This window comes from Taurulus bubalis, assembly GCF_910589615.1.
Source record: "Taurulus bubalis genome assembly, chromosome: 1".
Lineage (NCBI taxonomy): Eukaryota > Metazoa > Chordata > Actinopteri > Perciformes > Cottidae > Taurulus > Taurulus bubalis.
Window position 1 is genome coordinate 14,878,477 of NC_136589.1, and position 22,517 is coordinate 14,900,993.

At 39.7% G+C, this 22,517-nt stretch overlaps 2 protein-coding genes across 2 annotated transcripts; both read right to left on the reverse strand.

Moving 5' to 3' along the window:
• Positions 1 to 594: 594 nt before the first annotated feature.
• On the reverse strand, positions 595 to 6,676 carry LOC306740992 (eukaryotic translation initiation factor 5A-1-like). The gene is made up of 5 exons (XM_079223243.1): positions 6,550 to 6,676; positions 5,373 to 5,543; positions 5,139 to 5,243; positions 3,864 to 3,995; positions 595 to 3,450 (listed from the first exon to the last, which is right to left on the reverse strand). Exons 2-5 carry the CDS (start codon positions 5,523 to 5,525, stop codon positions 3,391 to 3,393), a joined length of 450 nt encoding a protein of 149 aa, XP_079079369.1. The 5' UTR covers positions 5,526 to 5,543; positions 6,550 to 6,676; the 3' UTR covers positions 595 to 3,390.
• Positions 6,677 to 10,340: 3,664 nt separating this feature from the next.
• Positions 10,341 to 19,999, reverse strand: slc2a2 (solute carrier family 2 member 2; the record flags this gene model as incomplete). Its single annotated transcript, XM_079232392.1, has 12 exons — positions 10,341 to 10,544; positions 10,638 to 10,841; positions 11,954 to 12,055; positions 12,220 to 12,324; positions 12,538 to 12,618; positions 13,964 to 14,070; positions 15,680 to 15,842; positions 15,923 to 16,038; positions 16,285 to 16,409; positions 16,606 to 16,814; positions 19,387 to 19,482; positions 19,985 to 19,999. The coding sequence occupies 12 exons, from the start codon at positions 19,997 to 19,999 to the stop codon at positions 10,341 to 10,343; spliced, it is 1,527 nt and encodes a 508-aa protein (XP_079088518.1).
• Between the last annotated feature and the right edge of the window lie 2,518 nt (positions 20,000 to 22,517).

Genomic DNA, 22,517 nt, shown 5'->3' on the forward strand with positions numbered 1-22,517 from the left:
TGCTGGTGGGAACCGAGGAGTTTAATATTTCATGTTTGTTGTGCTGCAGAACAGTATATTCACATATATTTCAGGTTGAGCGAAAATTCTTCTTTAAAGAAACTTGTGCCAACGAGCTGATCGCAACAGTAGACCTACCAAATTCGGCTGGTTAACAGCTGGCGTCACACGTGCGCTCTCCCCTTTAATAAGAAGTATTTGGGCGTGCGTGTTGTTGTTGTCCGTGCACGTTTGAACCCGTCAAGCGCGTTAGAGAACGTCACCAATTTAAAAGGATTACATCCAGCCACTGACCTTAATTAAATAATGATAAATAACAGCAGCAACTGATGATATATGTTTTGTCATGGATTAATGGAGATTTATATTAATGTCTAAAGTATAGACTAAAACTAGGTTTATACTGCCAGCAGGTAGGGCTTTGCTTTAAGTGACCATATTCATGAACATAAAATACAACTTTGCTTTAATATTTGTACATTTTTAAGGTCAATACAGCAACCCTCGCTAAGCAATGCTTGCGGATAAAAAGGTGTAACTATACTGAAAACTTAAATGTAAATGTAGCAAGAGAAAACAGACCAAAGTAGCCAGTAACATCTGATCGTTCTTTATTTTTGCCTTTACAAAATAAAAAAGACAATTGTGATTTATTTATTTTTAAACAGCAGCTAGAGGAGCCAATGCATCTTTATGTTCCAGAAGAAGCTAAAGGTCCGATTTATTTCTATGAATTGGTTGGATCAAACATTTAAAGGAAATAAAGACCTGTGCCAAGCTTGGAGAAACACCCCCATCACCAATTCCCAGTTTAACACAACACACTGTGCACGTGGTCCACACGCAAGAAAATTAAAATAGACTTCAAACAGAAAATGTCCAATCTCATTTATTATCCTCACTGCTGACACCGTTTAAGTAACGCATCTCCTGACATTTTATTTTGGAGGCCTGAGAAAATCTGATCCTCATGACCCTTCGCACTCGTCATGTTTTGCAGTTGCATCCCCTCGCAGTCTCTGATCCCAGGTCAGCACGTCTCCCTTCCTGTGTAACCGTGATCTCAGTGGAACGGGAGGTCGGCTGTGTTCCCGGCTAGAGGTGTTTTTAGTGCTGCATACCAGATCCCAGACCAGTTGGTAACTGGAGCTGGCTAAGCAGTCTGGCCTATGCTATTGGATACAAGGAGCAGGCCACAAATATGTGGACTGAAGGAAGACTCATTCCGTTTTGTACAGTTTAATTAACCACCCTAAGACAGTATTGTCTGCAATGTGTATAACAGGTTACGTTTTACACACTCAAGTTGTAAGATTATTTATGTGCTCATGAATATAAGTCATCATGCATGTGGCCGCAATCAATGTTTTTAACTTTGTGTTGCCATCAGTGCTTTGCACTTGCAAGTGAAATGCTGTTTCCCTCCTGCGTGGAGAGAAGAGTACTTCTGAAATGCTCCATTAGCACAGTCGCGTCTTCCCACCCTTTTGGTTCTAGCAGTCCAGAGTGCTGCTGTTGTGCCGGTTTGGACGTGAAAATGTAGAGGGCCGGGAGAAAAAGTTGCTGCAAGAAGCCACTGGTGTGACGCTGCAGGATGTTCAGAACACACTGAACCAGAAAATAATGCTGAGACGCAAAATCCATGGATAACTTAAAATACAACATTCTGTGTATTACTTTGGTGTCTTGAACGGAGTAAAAAATACTTTAGCGGAACCCATTGCCATCATGTTAATGTCACAATCAGTTTGTTGCCACGAATTTAACTGACTTTTGGGAATGTGACATCACATGAAACCCTTTCCTTAGCCGGTGTAAAAGACTGGGGGATTTCTGCCAGATAAATCAGATGTCTGGAACATGTGTATGCTTCACTGAGCTCATAGGTTTTTTAGGGTTTTGTTTTTTTTGTACGAAAACACAGAATTCACAACCGAAGCTTGAAATTGCAAGAGTATTGCTAGAACAGTGCAGAGAGGCGCCCAAATCCAAAGTCAGGCAAAAAACAAACAAGTCTATATCAGCAATTATGTAACCGATTAGCAGGTTGTTTGCACATTTTTTTTAAACACATGGCCTTTATAAAGACGTATAGTCAGTCCTCACTGCACTGTTGGTACAAATGCTAAAATTAGAACAACACAACCTCAGACTAAGCGCTTTAAATATATTGCAAATACAATATAAAATAACTTTAGTTTTCATGTTAATGGTAGGAGAGCAAACCGACTGCCTGCATCTGAATTCAGAATCTACAGCATCCATGTTAATACACTGCATGTAAAAATCTGATGTTCTTCCAAATACCCAGTCTCCATTTCATAAAATATTATGAGCCACAATCCATTTTAGAGTGTGAACCCTCACATCACACAGCAAACGGACCGACCACCCCAAATATACTTTCCCCACTTGCAGCCCATAATATAGCTATACGGTAACACTCATCCGTTTAGTTCTTGAGCACCAGTCTTCCAAGACTTGGAAAACCCACAGCAGAACCATCTAGATTTGGCTGTCTTACAATTTCCTTTACGACTATTGTGTGCCAAGAATCCTCTTAAGCATTGTGGTGTTGCTAATAGTTAAGGTTTTCAGTGTTTTGTTATTTTGAAATTATTTTCTATACATAAAGGCCTCAAGTGAAAGGAAAATGTTTTATAGCATAGATGAGAAAATGGGTGCAACCAGCCACCCCTGTTCGGTTGCAAAACAGCTGAGACAGCAGAGTTCCTTGCTACAGTTGAAATGCAAAGTAAATTAAATTTTATATAAATTCACAGCTGCTGGGGCATGTGCATACAAGTCAATTGTCAATTAGAAGTTTGCATGCATATGTTTTAATTGTCAAAGGCAGAAAGGCGTAGTCTGACCATGAAGTTGTTTTAAAGTTCTTCGAGCTATAGAGTTGGAGCCTGTTTGAGGTATGAAGTCAGCCAGACGAGATAAAAATATTTTTTTAGGGGAGAATTTAGGTTGAAAGCAAGGCGCTGGGTCACAATAGTAAACAAAACATCAGGATACATGCTCACAGCCAACTCAAACGCTCTACATTTCATTCAGAAAAAAAAAAAGAGGGGACAATAAGGGGCTGTAAAAAGTAATGCAGACAGAAGACACACGTCACCTATACTCAAAAGAATGTTATGAAATGCTGGAATGTTGTTAGGTATTCCTGAAATAATATCAGTAGCAATTGCAAAATTAAGCAGTGACGGCTGCAGGTGGATAACTTCATGATCGAAGCGGACCCCGTCCAGTTTCCAGACTTCAGTTGACCAGCGGGTGAACCGGTAGAGATGTGGGGTGAAGGCCAGGCGCGTTGGTGAGGCTGCAGAGCCACACTGGAGAGTAGGAGTGCGAGGTCCTCAGCGCTGTCCTGGACACATACTAATTCTGGACTTTGGTGGCAATAACAGATTCTTCTCCTACAGCAGACAGCACAGTGACCTGAAATGAGAGGCACAAAATAAGTTGTTGACCAATTGTATTGCACCAGATAAGAATCCCATTGGATGACATGACAACAGATCGTTAGAGTACTTCAGTAATGCACAAACAAAACAAAAACTACCCAAACAGTGATGCCTGCATACAGTTTTCTACCTCAGTTAAAGAGCCAGCGCAAAACCATGAATGTAGAAAATGTAGACCCATTCAAAAGTTGCATCAAACCCACAGTGTGATGCTTGTGCATCGTCAGAGGCAGCTCTGGGACAGATTTAACCAAATGTCAGTGACCACAGCAAATCTCTTGATATTTACTGTTTGACTTCATAGAAATGCAACATTGTTTGACAGTTGTTCCAGTACAGCCACTATCAGTCAGAAAATTACATTTTCAACTCAGGCCACAAACTCACCATGAAAGAGTCTTCATTATCAAACTTTTTCTCAATTTCTTTGCCAATGTCACCATCTGGTAGTTTAAGGTCCTCTCTGGTATTTCCACCGTCATCCATCAGGGACAAGTAACTATCCGAGAGGCCTATAACCTAAATGAGAGCAAAAACAGTTAAAACATGAAGTTTGTGGTTGATTTTATTTAAATGCAGAGAAATAATGCATAACCAGCACCGGTCAACCTAATCATAGGTGGAATTTAAATATTAATTACACAGTGGCTGTCAGGAGCATCATAGTTTTTGGTACGAAAGAACCATTGAGTTTTTATATTTGAAAAAGTTAGATCAACCGTTTGCAATATTGTAAACTAACAAAGGGAAAGTAAGATTAATTCATGCTAAACTTGCAAAATATTAAACATGTTTTACTAAAAAAGGTTTTGAGTAATTCTCAAAGCTACATTCTTTAAGTTGCACAAAAAATTAAAATGACGCCCGATACATAAATAATGTGTAGGCTAGCAGCCTTTTTATTTCTCAGAAACTTGCAGATTCCAAAAATAAATGTTACAAAATAACACTTTTATCATGTGAAATCACACATACCATGGCCATTCCACGATGACAATGTCCTAACCGGCCACGATAAATGCAACACTGCGCAGTAAGCCGTTTAAGCCGAACCTTTGTCGGACATCCCGTTTCTATTCATGTCAGTCACTCACTATCAAAGCACCGCATTGGACGAGGAACGGCTGACTGAGTAAAGTTTTCCCTGACCTCCTAAGTGGCCTCACAATTTTACCCGACAAACAATTTACTTGCCGGTGCAAATTTCAGACCTTGGGAACATGATTTAGGTGGGCGTTTTAGAAGTTATTTACTAGAGTTTTAAGCATCAACTCAGTTTAACAAAAAAGCTTTTAGAGAATTCCTACCTAAAAAGAGGCATCTAACTAGGGTGGCAAAAACTGCTTACTGGCAGAGCCAAAGCATGTTTAACCAGTTCTTAACCTGTACATCTTTCACAATACCTGAAGACCGCTCAGCTTTAACACATGTGACACACCTGTATAGCAATCCAAAAAGTATTTTCTCACATCACACCTTTTTATTAGGATGAGGTTATATCAAATTGAAAAACGTAATAGGAAATATATGCACTATGTCTAAACAAATGCCAAATACAAAGTACATGGCAGGGAAACAATTATTGGCGTGCTGTACAAACTCACAATATTCAGTTCAAATGTTCATACGTCAACAGCAAGTGATTCAAATGAGTCATCTCACCTGGTAGTCTTTCCTTGTAACATGTGGGACATCCATGTTATGGGTAGATGGGCAGATATCTTCATACTTCTTCTGAGTAAAGATGTCAATTCCTACAAGATGAACCTGGGGGAGGGAGGGACAAATACTTAAATATAGTCCTGGGGTAAAGCATTGTATAATTGAAGAAACAATTCAATAATAATAAAAATGCCACACGCTCTGAATTTCAAATTATGTACATGGCGGTTTTACCTTGGCATGCCCGTGCTTGCCAGTCTTGGAGGTACTCATTTCCACGATCTTAGAGGGATGACCTTTGATCATGACAAAGCCACCCTTCCTCAAAGCAGAACACTGCTGTGGGAATGTTGTAGAGGCCCCAGATGACCCGCCATCCTCTGCCATGGTGGACTGTTTTACACCCTGATGGGCAAAAGAACACAAGAACAAAACATTAAAATGTCTGCTAAGCTAGAATTACTTCAATATGAGGATTGTTTGTGGTGCCAGGAAACATGTGTGAAAATATATAGAGAACAATAGTGTGTGGTAGTTTGTGAACACAGCATTGTAAAAAAAAAAAAAAAGGGTGGACATGGAACTAGGACTAAAACCAAGACCAGTGATTGGGCCATTAGTGCTTCAAAAATCAATACCATGAAATCAAAGAGGGAGACGACATGGAAGTGCTATGCTGAACATTTCTCAACGTTAAACACGCATCTCACCAAGTAATCGGCAATAAACCTTTAGACGTGCTTTAAAATGTTAACATTAATTCCCCCACACACTTCCGTATGAACACTTACTCGAGGTGGGGCAACCAACTAACTGAATAAGCTAAAGGCTAACGTTAATTGCCCTCGTGTCGCCATGTTGCTGCCGTCACAAGTTTTATTTTTACACACTGTTCGTGGGCAACACCGGGCGAGTGAGCTAAACACATGGCTTGTGTGGCCTTTATTAGTTCATCGCCTCCTAAAATTCATCAGAAAGTTTGGTTCAAATCGGCGTCAGAACGGCCGAGCAGTTGGTGGCGCCAAGAGCGTTAGCAGACCCCGCTAGCGCGTTAGCTTGCTAGCTACGTTACGTGGCAGCTACTAGCGCCAGTAAGCTAGTTTTGGGGTCCCACCTCGTGTCCTCCGTCATCGTCGGCCACGCGAGCTCGCGAACACGGCCAGTGCTCGTCGACACTGGCGACCGATAACGTTGCTAATGAGCTAGAAACACACGTTGCGAACTTATTTAGCGTTTAAACATAGTCTAATTTACAAGTAACTGATTAACAAACGGATTAGCGCTAACTAACGAGGCGACGACACGAGTCCTAGCGTCAGATAACGCGGGATCGTACCGCAAAAAAAACAGTTACTTAACGTCAGCTACATGGTGGAAGTTTAACTTATCGGCAGCCTATGTTTTAACTTACCTTTTATCTTGTTAACAAAAAAAAAAGGGAGAGTCACTTCGCATGCGTAGAGGTTTTGTAGCGCAGGAGGAGCAGAGGAAAGGTACGAGCTTCGCTGACGATGCGCGCGGAGGGAAGGGGGAGGAGCTTGCTCGCAGAAATCTTGTGACGATGCGGCGGCTCGTGACGCAAGGCACGTTCCGCTACGTAAGGCACGTTCTGCGACGCTACGTGCACCTATACGTAACTACCATGTGTACCTGCCACATTTACTTAACATACAACACATACAGCCGTCACACATTGTTGTATATTAAACAATTCAATAGAAAATGCACTACTTAATATACCTCCACGTTGAACAGCTACAACATCTGCACGCTCCACATGTTGATAGTATACAATAATACAAACAATCCAGTAGCATAATATAAATATAGAATAACTCTGAAAAAGGGACCATAACTATTCATACTATATTTTACTAAATGGTGTGTTCATAATTATTTTAATTTTATTCGAGCACAGGTTTAAAAATGTTTATTGTTGGGGGATCGGTACACTCCTTCCATCTATTTGGTATATATGTTTAATATATTTTAATGTATATCATAATATACATTATGGGACATAAGATATATGTAAATTCGTATTACGTGATTTCAAATTAATTCTTTAATTTTACTCTGAAGATGTTACTGTATTTTTCTTCAAGAAATATAGAAGTCCGGTTGTTCTTATTATAGAGCCTATAGCAGCAGAATCAGAATTAGAATCAGAAACTGTTTATTTGCCAGGAATGTTTACACAAATGAGGATTTTTTTCTAGGCGGAAGGTGCATTAGACATGAGAGGTACTCTGAGAAAACAAGCCAGCTGTTTTGTGGTAGAAAGACAGACATTTTAATTAGCAGAGATTCTTAATGGTGCCATTTTGTCTCTTTGGTACTTGTAATGAGAAATGTTTATCAGACAACGTTGGTTATGAAAATGTATCTCTTTTCAAATGTTCTTATTTCTCCTATAGGTCATTTATAACTGTCAAATTTACACTCCGTATATGCCGTCTGCTCCATGTTCTCCTTAATTGGTCTTTACGTAGATCTTCCCAAAGCCACTACAGCAATGAGGATCCCCTAAAAAACAATGCACTATTGGATTGATTTAAAAAAAAAAACGAAAATTAACTCAGTTACGTCACTGTCTCTTAGCTTTTAGCTTCTTTTAACTTGTCTTGTTCTGTGTTTTCTGTCTTTTAAAAGACAAATTATCCATTCTAATCAATATTAGGAGTTGAGTAGGACATCCGCACTGGTGTAGCAAAGCATGCTCGGGACACTGATGCTGGCGAGGATGTCAGTGGTCTTGATGCATTAATCCATAGACTGGGAATGGTGGGCAGAGTTGTAGTGGAATGGGTTTGCATTGATGTACATAGATTTACCATCCACAAAAATGTAAAACATTTTATATGACAAAAAAACCCCAGATAAATCTTGTTCACTTGTGATCTGCAGTTCTCCCCCGCAACATCAATAAGTATATTACAAAAATGCTCAGAAAAACAAAAAAGCTTGTGGTACCGGTACGAGAATGTCAAACTCCACCTGCTCATGAAGACCAAGAGATGCAGCTAAAAAGCGCCAGAAAAAGCTGGCAAGTGGACCTTTAGTTACGATTTTCTATTTGTTTTTTTACTTGTTTTTCCTCTTATGTTTGCCTTTACTTTGTTTGTTTGCTTTACTTTCCTGTTATTTTCTTCCTTGCTATTGTAAACAGATCAACACATACGCACAAACAAATTAAAATACTTGTTCTCTGATCCCTGTATATCATATTGTGCATACTCATATTGAGCTCATATTGACCATTTATATCAAATATGTGATGAATATTAACATTCTCAAACGAGCATTACATTCTTGACAGACGAAAGCTCCGACACATTTGACGAACCTGTAACTTGAGGCCCACCGTCATGGCAACCGCACAGCAGCACATCCCTCCGACCCCGACCAGAGTCAGAGTGCGCCTGCCGGCCTTGTCTACCAGTGCGACCTAGAACATACGGGACATCGGCCATCTATTCAGGTTTGAGGTTTATTAACATTGTGGATTAACCGGAAGCACTGCAGTAGTTCAATAATACAATTAATCCTAAAAAAAACTACTTTCCTAATAATTGTGCAGTGTATTTCTTTTATTACCACATTATGTATTTATCAATTTTTTTTCTTGTTTTTTTTTTGAGTCCTCCTGGTTTTTGTAGAAAAATCGAATAATTAGTTATTTGTGTGTTAATACGCCTTTGAGCCTTTAAATGAGTTATTGTATTAGCTTGATTTGTTCCATGACTTGTTGTCTGTGCAGGTTTACATACACATGATCAATAAATGTCTTTGTGATGATCACATTGCATCATGTCATTTATTTGACAAGGTTGTTGCTTGTTGAACTGTTGGTAGATTTGATTTAGTTATTGAATACAAATCAAACCAAGAGTGTGATCAATTAGTTAATAAACCAATACAGTGTTAATATTTGAATGGGCTCCGGGGCACTTTGTACTTGAAAAGTTGGGCCGCAAGGTCAAAAAGGTTAAGAACCTCTGCACTATAGGATGGTTAAAAAAAAAGTTTGTTGAATTACATTCTTCGATTGTTAAAATTACATCAGTTTTTCAATCCAGAATCTATGACTATAACGATATGCGACAACAACAAAAAAGACAAATATTTAAAGTAAAGTAAATAAAGTTTAATTGCTGGACACAAGATGTCTCCTACACGTAAAAGTCCATCGTCAGTGAAGGAGCGCTGGAGGCTTCAAGTTTCCACGTCACATCTGGAAGTTATTGGCTCACGATTGGCTAGTTGTGTTGTCAGAGAGTAATGGCCATCGGTGGCCAACCTTAGCAGGTGTACGGTTAGCATAGAGAAGCATACCTCCAGTATAAGCAACACACATGTGTGAGTAAAGTCTGGCTTATGCTCATAGTCCAAGACGGAAAATGCTGGAGGAGTAAATAACATAAAATAATGTTTAATTTCCTGGCCCACTAAATCCACAATTCAGTTTTTTAATTGCATTTATTTTTTTAAAGTTAACCTTGGAGAAACAAGCTGCAAACACAAAAGTGACAAACTTGATAGTCAACAGCTGCCCGTTTATAAAGAGAGCAGACATGTCAGCATTCATTTGCAGTTGTGTTTTTGGTCCACTGAAGAACGTATAGCCAACATATATGTTCACTATTATTCTCTAACTTTGTCTAACTTCTGTCTGGTGCTGGGCATGTAGTGCACAGTTACTTTTTTAATGTTTATTTACTGAAAACATCTGCCTACTGTGGCCAATAACGAAGCTATCACAGCAGTGGAAGTGAACCAAAACACTAAAACCTGTAAACCGACAACAATAAAAGACGCCATAAAACTCAGAGGAACTGCAGTCGGGTCAAAAATCTCTGTTGGTTCAAATAAGCCCTGTCACACACAAACAGGTATATATTAAATATTGATTATAGCCACTTTAACTATCAAGTCAAAGTATACCGCAAGTTTATATTTGGATTAAATGTAAACTCCACTCCATATAACACAAACGTGATATTGTGAGTCACTGTTTGTTTTGTGTGCATGATTAAACAATGGCATCTAGTGTAAAAACTCCTTAATTCATGAAGTCATTATTATAATACTATAAGGATAAATGTACAAAAAACACTTGACGTTTGAAATACTGACAGTTGAACACACCCTTGCAACTTGCATACAAATAGACCACGCAAATACGAATATGGCCCTGTTGTTTCAGGCATCTGTGGATGTTTTCAGCTGCTGCAATTCAGTAGCCTCTTTGGTGCCCTGCACCAACTTTTTCCGGTCCTTGTGGAAGACAGCAGCAATCTCCTCAAAGGATTTGCCCTTGGTCTCGGGCACCCGGAGATAAATGTACACAGTGAAGCCGAGCAGCAGCACAGCAAACAGGATGAACACGTAAGAATCCAACCAAGTCTGCGACGAAAAATACAGAAAAAGTCAGACGTGGCAGTGTTTCGGATTGAATATACAGCACATATGTGTGTGTGTCCGTGTTATTCTGCCTACCTGTATATATGGAAAGGTCATGCCTATGAGAAAGTTGCTGCTCCAGTTGCAGCAGCCAGCTAGAGCGATAGCTGCAGGCCGAGGTCCCTGACTGAACAGTTCAGCAACGATGAACCACGGGATGGGGCCAGGACCAATTTCAAAGAAACTCACGAAGAGGAAGATAGCGGACATGCTGACGTAGCTCATCCACGAGTATTCATTCTGGACGGAAGAGTACATCAGTCAGTTTCCTGATTACTTGAAATGATCAAATGCTGCCTGAAACAAAAATGCCCTGAGTTGGAAACATGTAGGCATATAGGACCTGTGTATGCAAGCTCTATATGTGAAGCATGCATCCTCATCATAGAATATGTTGCAGAATGATTTAAAATTCAAAGAACTGATACCACTTACTGCTTTTAAATCTAAAATGAAAGAAATAGAAGCAGGTTCCCAAAAAAGAACAATGTTTCTTAAATTAACTCGGTTACGTCACTGTCTCTTAGCTTTTAGTTTCTTTTAACTTGTCTTGTTCTGTGTTTTCTGTCTGTAACTATGTGTTTCTTATGTTGCTGTCTGTCTTGGCAAGGTCTCCCTCGAAAAAGAGATTTTTAATATCAATGGGACTCTCCTGGTTAAATAAAGGTTTAAATAAACGATGCACTGTGTTTGTTTTCTTTAAAAGACAAATTATCCATTCTAATCAATATTAGGAGTTGAGCATTAATCCACAGACTGGGAATGGTGGGCAGAGTAGTAGTGGAATGGGTTTGCATTGATGTACATAGATTTACCATCCACAAACATTTTAAACATTTTATTTGACAAAAAAAATCATGATAAATCTTATTCAATTGTGATCTGCAGTTCTCCCCCGCAACATCAATAAGTATATTACAAAAATGCTCAGAAAAACCAAAAAAGGTCGTGGTACCGGTACAAGAATGTCAAACTCCGCCTGCTGATGAAGAGATGCAGCTAAAAAGCTGCAAAAAAAGCTGGCAAGTGGACCTTTAGTGACGATTTTCTATTTATTTTTTTACTTGTATTTCCTCTTATGTTTGACTTTACTTTGTTTGTTTGCTTTACTTTCCTGTTGTTTTCTTCCTTGCTATTGTAAACAGATCAACACATACTCACAAACAAATTAAAATACTTGTTCTCTGATCCCTGTATATCATATTGTGCATACTCATCAATAAAGTATATTTAAGAACTGTGCTTTTGAGCTCATATTGTCCATTTATATCAAATATGTGATGAATATTAACATTCTCAAACAAGCATTACATTCTTGACAGACGAAAGCTTCGACACCTGATTTGACAAACCTGTAACTTGAGGCCCACCGTCATGGCAACCGCACAGCAGCACATCCCTCCGAGGCCGACCAGAGTCAGAGTGCGCCTGCCGGCCTTGTCTACCAGTGCGACCTAGAACATACGGGACACCGGCCATCTATGAGTTTGTCCAAGTATGTGGTTAGAAGTAATAAGAGAAAACCAGTGCAATGTTCATGTTGTAATGTCCACGAGAGAGAGAGAGAGAGAGAGAGAGAGAGAGTGTGTGTGTGTGTGTGTCAACTGGAGCTACTCACAGACACCAGAGTGAAGAGTGTGTTGATGACTCCGACTCCTATGGTGGCGAAGACTGGCTGAGCGACACCGGCCTGAGCAAAGATGGCCGTTGAGTAATAAAAGATCTTGAAGACAAAAAAGTATAGTTTTTTTTCTATAACAGATCTCATGTATGATACATGTTCATGGAAATAGACAAAACACAGTCCCTGCTGATGTGCACACACACACAGCATGCTCCGACAATAAAACCAAGACTTGTCCTGTCACTTTAACATGTCATCAAAATCCATATGGGGCAGAAAAAAAGGCAGAGTTGGCGTTCATTTGTCACCCACAGCATTGATGCCTGACAACTGCTGGGAGAGGTGCATCATGAGGGCAACAGACAGCTGCTGTCTGTACACGGAGGAGCGGATCTAGGAGGGAACACAGAACAGTACTGTCAATGCAATGGTTCTCTAAAGTACACAGCTAGAACACATACTGTACGTTTATGACCAATGTGTGAAATAAGTATTTTAATGTGTTTTTACAATATATTGGTTTTTAGTGAGCTGGCTTCATCTGCAGCCTTTTTACAGTACTATATACAGTAGACTATATTTCCCATTTATTGAATAATCTCTAAAAAACAAATGTTATATCACTTAAGACATGATCTGGAAAGATGAGTGGTAAGAGCTTTTAATAAGATACAACCATGCACAAGAGAAAGCATGTCCTCATTTGTAATACTCCAATGTCGAAAGGTTAGATCTCATCTTTCCAGATCCGGCCTCATCTGCCCTGTCTGTTGAGGCAATGGTTTTCAAAACTTAAAAAACACATCTGACTAACTGTTTTAATATTAAGTGAAATTATTTGTGCAAAAATTGGATCTCTTTATAAATAAAAATAAATTATTGAGTGAACATCAGTATGGATTTAGGAAAAATAGAACTACCCATGCACTAATGGAGATGGTGGAAGGAATAACAAAGGCAGTTGAAAATGATGAGTATTCTATTGGTATTTGCATTGACCTCCCAGAAGGCTTTTGATACTATACATCACAGTAAATTATTGAGGAAATTGGAGAAGTATGGCAATAAGAGGGATAACTCACTCTTGGTTGAAAAGCTACTTGGAAAATAGACAGCAGTGTGTGCAAGTTAATGACATGCTGTCAGGATTTAGGAAGGTCACCTGTGGAGTACCACAGGGATCAGTGATTGGTCCAATACTTTATATACTTTACATTAACGATATTTGTAATGTTACAATATTATTAAAATGTGTCATTTTTGCTGACGATACTAACTTATTTTGTTCAGGAAAACGATTGAAGGAACTTTTTTTTTTTTTTAATGATTTGGTATATTATAAAATAATGCATACAATGTACAGAGCTAAAGCAAAGTCACTGCCAGACTGTGTACAAAGGTTGTTTTCAATACATGAGTGTAAATAGGATTTGAGAGATGTTTTGTATATTATATAGAATATTGTATTGTATTGTAATGATTGACTGAATAAAACACACAAACAAACAAACAAACATGAGATCATCAGGAAAGCCCTGAGGAGGAGTGATATGATGAACTTAAGTCAATATCAGGACTAGTTCTAGTGCAACGAGAGTTTATCACCTTATTTTATATCCCTAAAATCAATTTTCTTCAAAATTGTGGATGGAAAAATCCAAGCAGGATTCACAAGATACAACATATTTAGGTAGCTGAGGGGATATATCTCAAGTGAGCCTCTTCCAATATACCTTACCAAGGAAAGGATAGAGACACTGGGCTCCCTATCTGCCTCCTCTTTTTCTCTCCTCATCTCCTCCAGATCAGGAGTTGCATCGTACGCCCCTTTCAGACGATACAGACCTGCAACACGACACAGAGCAAAGGTCGACAAGAGCAAGAGTCTGCAGACAGGAATTTACAGCGGTAAAAGCAATGCCATATGTGTACATTTGAACCATTGCAAGTAGCTTTCAAGTTAAGGGAAAGTACGCAAGTCAGCAAAATTAAAGAAATAGTTCTGCAATAGGCAAATTTGCGTTCTTTTAGAGAGTTAGATGAAAATATCGTCACACTCTCATGTCTGTGGTGTAGCCAGCAACCCGTTAGCTTAGCTTAGTTTAAAGAACGGAAACCGGGGGAAACAACTACCGTGGCTCTGTCTGAAGGTACACATCAGCCTAGCAGCACCTCTTAATAACATATTGTCGATGGCTAGAGTGCAAAACCTCCCATCTGCAAAATGATCCAGGAAAAGTGGGGGCACCTCCTGTCTGCCTCCTGTATTTTTTATTTTGTATAATGTATAATCCTGAGACCCAGCTTATTCATTTGTGTCCTCTGTGGTGGACACTTTGGTTTTGCATCTCTCCTTTTACTCATTTGAGTTACCCTATCAATTCCTGCTGTACTCTAAAGAGCACATCCTGGGCTTTCCATTGATACCACATATGTAGGGATGGGATCATGACCACTTCCTCTTTCTTTCGACACAAGATGGCATCTCTATCAGCCAGCACATTTTATTTACTTATTATTTCATTTTATGGGAAAGTCAAATAATGCTAAATTATTGTCTTTTTTACAATGATATTCATATATTTTCTGGTTTATTAACTTGTCAGGAATTATATATTTAGTTCTGAAGCATTTCAGTGATTTGTTTATTGAAATAATAGTCATTTATTCAATTAATTATAAAATGAATGTATTTAATGACTCAACATTGTTGTCGGAGACAGAACTCAAGCATAAAGGATGCTGTACCAGATAGTTGAGGGAGAATCAGATTTGGAGCTTTCAGATGATGAGAGAGATGAGGATGAGTTTGAGCCAGGTGAGGAAGAAGAAGAACATACAGGCAGAGACAGACAAGGAATTTAATATCACTCTATAGCCATAATTTGTTAGTTTTTTAATCTTCTATATTTGGCTGTCTTTTCACACGAAAATGGTCCTGTGGTCCGCTACAGTGGACATGCTGTAAAATTAAAAATAATTTTCAATGAATTGAATGAATTTGGAAGACACGCTTTTCCCTCAGTTCCCAGGAGGTTGTATTGGGTGTCCTTAACAAATAGTATTCCGCAAGAAAACATTTTTTTTTGTATTCTCAAAAAAGTGATTTTTTTAGATAGGAGGTTTTGCTTTTTGGCCATCGTTATATCCTTTCATATGTCTTAATATGTCTTGTTTATTTAGATCGTAGAAAAACGTTGTCGTGAATGCAGCCATGGTCTTACATGTGAGAGTGGTATTGATCTTCTTATCTAACCCTGTGCATAAATGTGAACGAGTCTGTTTCCTAAATTGCTGAACTATTGCTTTTAGAGTATCTTGTGCAGCCTGGTAGTCTATATAGGCGACTGTAAACTGAACTTTTCTCAATAATTGAGTGTATAGTGTTCCAATAAGAGAGCACGAGAGAGAAACAAAAGGTGAACCAGAGAGTCGATGTGTGTGTAACTCTTACTTTTTCGAGCCTCTTGCTCCTTGCCCTGCACGATGTAAAGGTACCGGGGGCTTTCGGGGCACAGAGGCAGTAGGAATGTTTGTAATACCGCCGGCGCTCCAGACAGCCCGAGCAACAGGGGCCACATGTCATCGTTACCAAACACAAAGTCCAAGCCTATTACCTACATTCACACACAAACACATGTAGCTTAGGTCATGTGTTAAGATGGTCATAAAGCAAAGATGCTGCTGTGCACCTCACCTGGCTGATGAGGATGCCAATGACGATAGCCAGCTGGTGTAATGTTCCCAGAGCCCCTCTGTACGCCTTGGGTGCAATCTCTCCAATGTACATAGGCACTAGACCAGATGTCAACCCTGAAACCCCACACATCATGACTTTAAACAAACACACGCTGTCGGATATGCGGCAATATATGGCAGGCAATTTAGGAAACCCTTTTGAATTTCCTCTTGAATATGAAATAATTAGCTTTCATGAAGGTGAATATTCCGAATTATAACTAGGGCCACTTGCCTCACCTGTAGCATTTGACCCATACAAATAGTGCTTTTCAACTAAATGATGGGATCATCAATTGGTTACAACGTGCTTAAATGTACCGCAGTAAAAGCCCATAACAGCGCGGCCGGAGATGACCATGATGTGAGGTTTCCACATCCTGCAAAGACCCATGAGCAGCCCGGCAGCGACAGCCAGAACATTGACCATTAACATGCCCTTAATCCTGCAAGACAGAAAGAAAGACAGGTGGGGAATGAGAACACGGACACCATGGCATTATTCCATATTGATGCCAGTTTCACAACTTAATATAACGTTGGCCTCCATCTCCTTCTACTCCCATCCTTCTTCATACACCATTATTTTACTGCAGTTATTCCCCTTTTCCATTTTCATTCTTTTTATCCTTCCTTTCTCACCTCCCTCTCAGGTCTCCCACAAACCCCACCAGGAAGGAGGACAGCATGCCACCGATGGAGAAGATTGCCACCGACAATGACCAATACATAACCACGGCAGGGTGATGCCCCGCCTTTGGGAACTCGTCTTCTTCTGTGGTGTTTCCTGACAAGACGGCGGCCCTCTCCGACCACACCCCAAGCGCCCGCCCATAATGCCTTTCAATGACCTGTGAACATCGAGAGGTACGATCACGGCTGCTCACTCAGAGACAGATCAAAAGGCAGACACAAAATAGGTTTCCTGTAATTGTGACACTTGTTATGTAACTTAACATTTTATGAAGGAAGATGCCGGTTGATCAGAAGGACAACATCCATCAATAGTGTATTTTTAGTTCATTTACTGAGTTATTTCTAATTTTAGCATGCTCATGTATTTACATCTCACTTTGAGGATTACCCACCATGTCTGCACAGAGACTCACTCTGTGTTTTTTAGTGTCTGACAGCAGGCTAAGGCTAAATTTAACTTCACTTTGACAATACTGTCAATTTACACAATCTCTATAGGCGACACACCCCAGGCAAAAACATAGTTTTTCATGCACGGATCAATTTGGAGATTTTGGGCAAGCATCTTCTTTCACACTAGCGGAAAGAAAACAAAAAACATATTTTGGTCTTTGTCTATTTGTGTCAGTTAGCATTAGATAGTGCTCCATTTGCAAATCTAAACATAATATTTCAGAAAACTTGAATCTATTAGTTGTACCCTGTTCACCAGTGGTGCCTCCCATCATCCAGTTCCCTTAGACCCACGGGAATGTACACACACATTCTCCACCAATCAGGAGGTATTTTTGTTTACCCTATGAACCTTTGCCCTATATGGCTACAAACATAGAAGAAAAGAACAAAAGCTTGACATATTTCCAATCTCAACATCAACATGTAGTCGGTGTACATTAAACCTTTTGCACCCCAAGCCCTGCGGCACCCATTATCGGACAAGAAAAGAGAAGAATAAGTCAAGTGACGTTACCTAAAGGATCTCCGGAGCCACAACGTTGATTAACTTTATTTAAATTGCTGAAATACAGTAAAGCCTTGTGGGAAGAGTTCTATCAGCTCAGAAAAAATTTAACTTACCGTTAAGTTTATGTAATTACATAAACCCTGTGACCTTGCCGTCACTTCCGCGCGGCGGTCATAACGTTTCAATAGATCGTTAATAAGTAAACTTTACAAAGTCGGATTTCAACCCTACAAGCTTGTAGGAGTCTAATAAAGCATTGTGGGTAGTATATTAGTACCTGAAAAATCCCAATGCGGCCGGACTGTTTTATTTTTCCTACTCCCTTCGACGTTTTCGACTGCAACGGTGGTCAGGGGAGGTTTCTTAGAATGCGTCACACGTCTTAAGCGGAAGCTTGTGAACAGTTGGGTACCTAGCATGACCCAATCCGACCATGGTTTGGCATAAAGGTTATAAACCTTTCAATGTTTTAACCGAACGACACAGTTTTTTGACTGAAACTCATTCCTAGCATGCAAATGCTTTGTTTTGTTGTGATTGTCCTTGGAGATTCCGATTCCTTAGGTAATTATCTTTACAAAGAGGGGGTCTTACAACTCTGTTGCATGCATCTGAAAAAACTTGGCCACCGCTCGAGGAGGCATTTATGGGGAATCTTGCTTAAATCATGCTCAGATCATGCTAGATGTTCATAGTTATGATCAAAATATGGGATACAAGTGTTTTTCTTTTAAATATACTTTTTACTCCCAAGAAAATTCAGAATTTTTGTAATATAAATTCATATAAAATAACACATAACATAAGTATTAGAACTCATTTGGGATTCATACGACGACTTGAAAATGACCTCACTAAGGTCTCTAGAAGGGCTTCTCTCCCCTAGGAGGGGACTTGGGGCGCAACACCTCCAGCACCTGTTTTAATACATGGGTTTGTGAAGAACTTCATTTATTTCAGCAAAGAAAGCAGGAGACGGAAGAACATCAATGCAAGATTGGGGGAAGTCCCCAGAAGTCCAAGCAGACAAAGGTCTATCTTAAAAAACAGACAAAAATGAACGTTTCTGAGGTTGGGTCATGTGCTTTGGATGTCCTATTTGGATCTCCTGTGCTCTGTCTCCGTCCTGAACAATGGTCACATAAGGTCTCAGCTTTAATCGGCCGATGCTTTGACATAAATGGCTGCCAAACAGAGAGCGAAGGATGTCTCTTGTCTGCCAGAGCTTCTATTTAAAGTTTCTCTCACACACTCTGAGATGTAATCGGCTGTGGGGCCAATAAAAGACTTTGTCACAGATGCTGGCTGGGCGGTATTGAGAGACTCCGTCTGCAGGGGCAGTAAAAGAGGACAATGCCATTTGAGCAGAACTGGACTGTAGGGAGTCTCAATCAGATCAGATCCACGATGAGCAACTGTGTGCCAACAATGACAGCAGCTTGCATCAGAGAGACGTTTCCACTCTACTGCCACTAGATGGAGAGGCACCCAAAGGCCTTGTCATTGCAGACCAGAGAATGTCAGATAGCTAGTAAAGGTTCAAATTAAACCATTCTCGGTGGGGCACACAAGATAGTTTGAGAAAAGTTGTTTATTTCGTGCAATGGAAAAAGGTAGGTCTATTCCTTGGTATCACGTTATCTCCAGAGGAGTGTATACAGAGAATGCACTCTTGTCTTATAGAGCAAATGGCCATAGGGTGCACATATCAGTCTGCTGAGGCAAATATGGGAGTGAAGTCTGTGTGAAAGCGGAGTCTATACCTTCTGGGGCGCGTTGATGACTCCAAGACTGTAGCCGTACTGCAGGGACGACAGAACTGCTGTGAATACAGCCAGGGCCAATGTACCCGTTAGCTGCTGCAGGAGTGAAAAGTAGTCATTTAGAAAAGACACACACACACACAAACACACACACACACACACACACACACAAAGATGGATGAACAAACAGACAATCTAACGTGTGTGAGAACATGAGCCACTCAGCATGCTCGCTACACGGTCACAAATCAAAGTGGACATAGTAATACTTTGTTTGATGTATTACTGCTTTGTGCACTATTTTTGACAATTATAAGAATGCTTGGAAGTTACATAAGGATGCTAAAATGAAACAGTTTGCATGTGCTATAGATACATAACTCATCACAATCCCAATACACTGATGAATAGAGAGCTACTGGTTTCTTCAGGTCCGAGTGGCAAATGTAACCGAAAGCTTTGCATGTCAGCGATACAGCGATACAGCGATAACTGTTTTGCAAATACTGCTTTCATGATTTAGAATGAAGACGTATAGAGTGTGTCACCATTTTATGAAATACATGTAAAGAAGGGACTTGCCAAAAGATTGCCTTACCTTTCCCGACTCCATGATGGGTCCAGAGTGTCAGCCAGCGGGCTGGTAATGATCAATGAAAGCTGCATGCTCGATCACGCTGTGTCCACACACTAACCGACAAACACATGCATGCACACACGCGCACACACACACACATACACACACACACACACACACACACACACACACACACACACACACACACACACACACACACACACACACAGATTTACAGTGCTGACAGAACTCTTCACACAAATTAAGCAGTGATTTTATTTATCCTCTATACACACAAACAAACACATTACTATTGGAGGTGTCCAAATGCAAACAGACACACAGTCTGGATTACGTTTTTCTGTGGTTTTGTGTGTGTGTGTGTGTGTGTGTGTGTGTGTGTGTGTGTGTGTGTGTGTGTGTGTGTGTGTGTGTGTGTGTGTGTGTTTCATATGGGCACATTATGGACAGTGATATACTGTATAATAAATGTATAATAATGGAATATCAAATAACACATGTTGTTGCTAAGATTCTCTCTCTCTCTCTCTCTCTCACACACACACACACACACACACACACACACACACACACACACAGAAAAGACACCTGCTGTTAATGATATACTTGACACAAGGACACAAAGTCTGAGGGTCAAAGCTGATACAAATGTGCAAACTGGCACAAAAAAAGTCTCACAAACACATCCACAAGAGCGAAAAAAACACACAACTCCAGAAGCATAATGCTCTAGTTTCATTTATTTCTCTCTTACATTAACTCTTTTACAAAACAAATAAATCCCAAAACAGGACATTAGTAATGCTCTTTCAAAAATAAAGAAAACAAGCGATAAACAGAATTAAGAATACAGTGGTTTCGTCTTTGAAAGGAGAGTCCTCAGTGTAATGACCGTCAGCCTTTTCCAATGGGAAGAGTGAATTCTGTGATGGACAAATAATAATGATAATGCCCCATTCAGACTTGCTCATTAATCATACGCACAATTGCATGCGTGCACACACACACATAGGGAAGACAGTGGTTTACTTCAGCTCGGCTTTTTATTGCTAAAACGTTAGCCTGCTCCCTCCTAACAGGGATCAATCCTCACTGACAGCTGTGCGAGAGCAGCTTCTGCGTGGATGTGTAAAAAAAAAAAAAATTATAATCTTGAAAATATAACTGAATAAAAAGAGTTATAATTTAATAGAAAGAAAAAAAAATTGATTTATTTATTTCAGTTGTTCTTTGTGTCGCCTTCTGTTTGTTAACCAAAGGCCAACATGGCAGGCCAGACCTGCAGTATACCCACCAGAAAAAAGACTTAATCTGCATTACAGTGCTCTCCAATGTGGATGAGTATGCATGAACTAGTCCACCCTCAATAGTGTTATACATTTAATATGGAGAGATAAAGTCATTTAGAAAGAAATTGCATGGTTTTATCATACCATATTCAGTTAATCATTTCAAATAAATCAGTCTTAAATGTGCTAATGTATATCTCAATTAGAAGAGACAAATAACATCAGTTATGTGTTAAAGTTAGACAATAACACACACAAGAATAAAAATCAATAAAAGTGTTAATTAATAACATGAGCGATCATCTTCTGATCTCCTTTTTTGTTTTGCTTACATCATGCCAGGCAGTGTAAAAACAGGAAGGAGCCAAACAATCAGAAGAACCAATCAGGGAAGAGCATGATTCAAACAAGGACACCACATCTTTCTATAACGGGATCTTTCACATGCGCACAGTATTCTGGATTGCAGCTCATATTCTGTTGAGGTTAAAGTCATGAAAACGTATAACACATAACTGTGTTAAAGGAAAATCGCAACACACTTCCAAAAGAAAATCAACCTCTAATATTGCCTTTTTTTATTTTTATGCTTGATGTTCAGACACACCAACTCATAAACTTCATACTAAGAAGATAACATCATAAATCTCCATGTAAACACACTCAGTGGTGCTTTGATCGCATTCGGCTAAAAGTTCACGCACAGAGACGGAATTACTTGACTCTTTTTTTTGGATAGTGATTTTAATGTACCACTTTGATTCAAACTTGACTTGAATGGGACTCATTTCAACACACACACACACACACACACGTGCAGACACACACACACGTGCACACACACACACACACACACACACACACACACACACACACACACACACACACACTCACATACACTCCGGATTTCAGAAACACAGATGTGCTGTACATTTCATCACGCTTCAAAGACCGACCGAGTCACAGAAAAAAGAAGAAAAGAACAGAAATAAAAAAAGGAATGAACAAAATGACGCTCTCATTGTTCATTTAATGTTACAGTATATCTGATGCAGCACCTTTAGAGTTTAAAGACGTAAGAGTGAAAACAGGGAAAGTCATGATGATGATGATGATGATGATGATGATGATGATGATGATGATGATGATGATGATGGGGTGGCGGTGACAGGAGGAGAGGAAAGAGGAGATAAGGACAGACCAGTGATTTTGTTTTAAAGGGACACAGACGCCATCTTTGCATA

Bases quoted from the DNA above. Each gene is read 5' to 3' on its own strand.
- LOC306740992 (XM_079223243.1), bottom strand. From the start codon at position 5,525: ATGGCAGAGGATGGCGGGTCATCTGGGGCCTCTACAACATTCCCACAG. The intron at 3,996-5,138 runs GTGAGATGACTC...GCTCTCATTTAG, and splicing joins TTACAAGGAAAGACTACCAG to GTTATAGGCCTCTCGGATAG. The intron at 3,451-3,863 runs GTGAGTTTGTGG...CTCTCATTTCAG, and splicing joins ATAATGAAGACTCTTTCATG to GTCACTGTGCTGTCTGCTGT.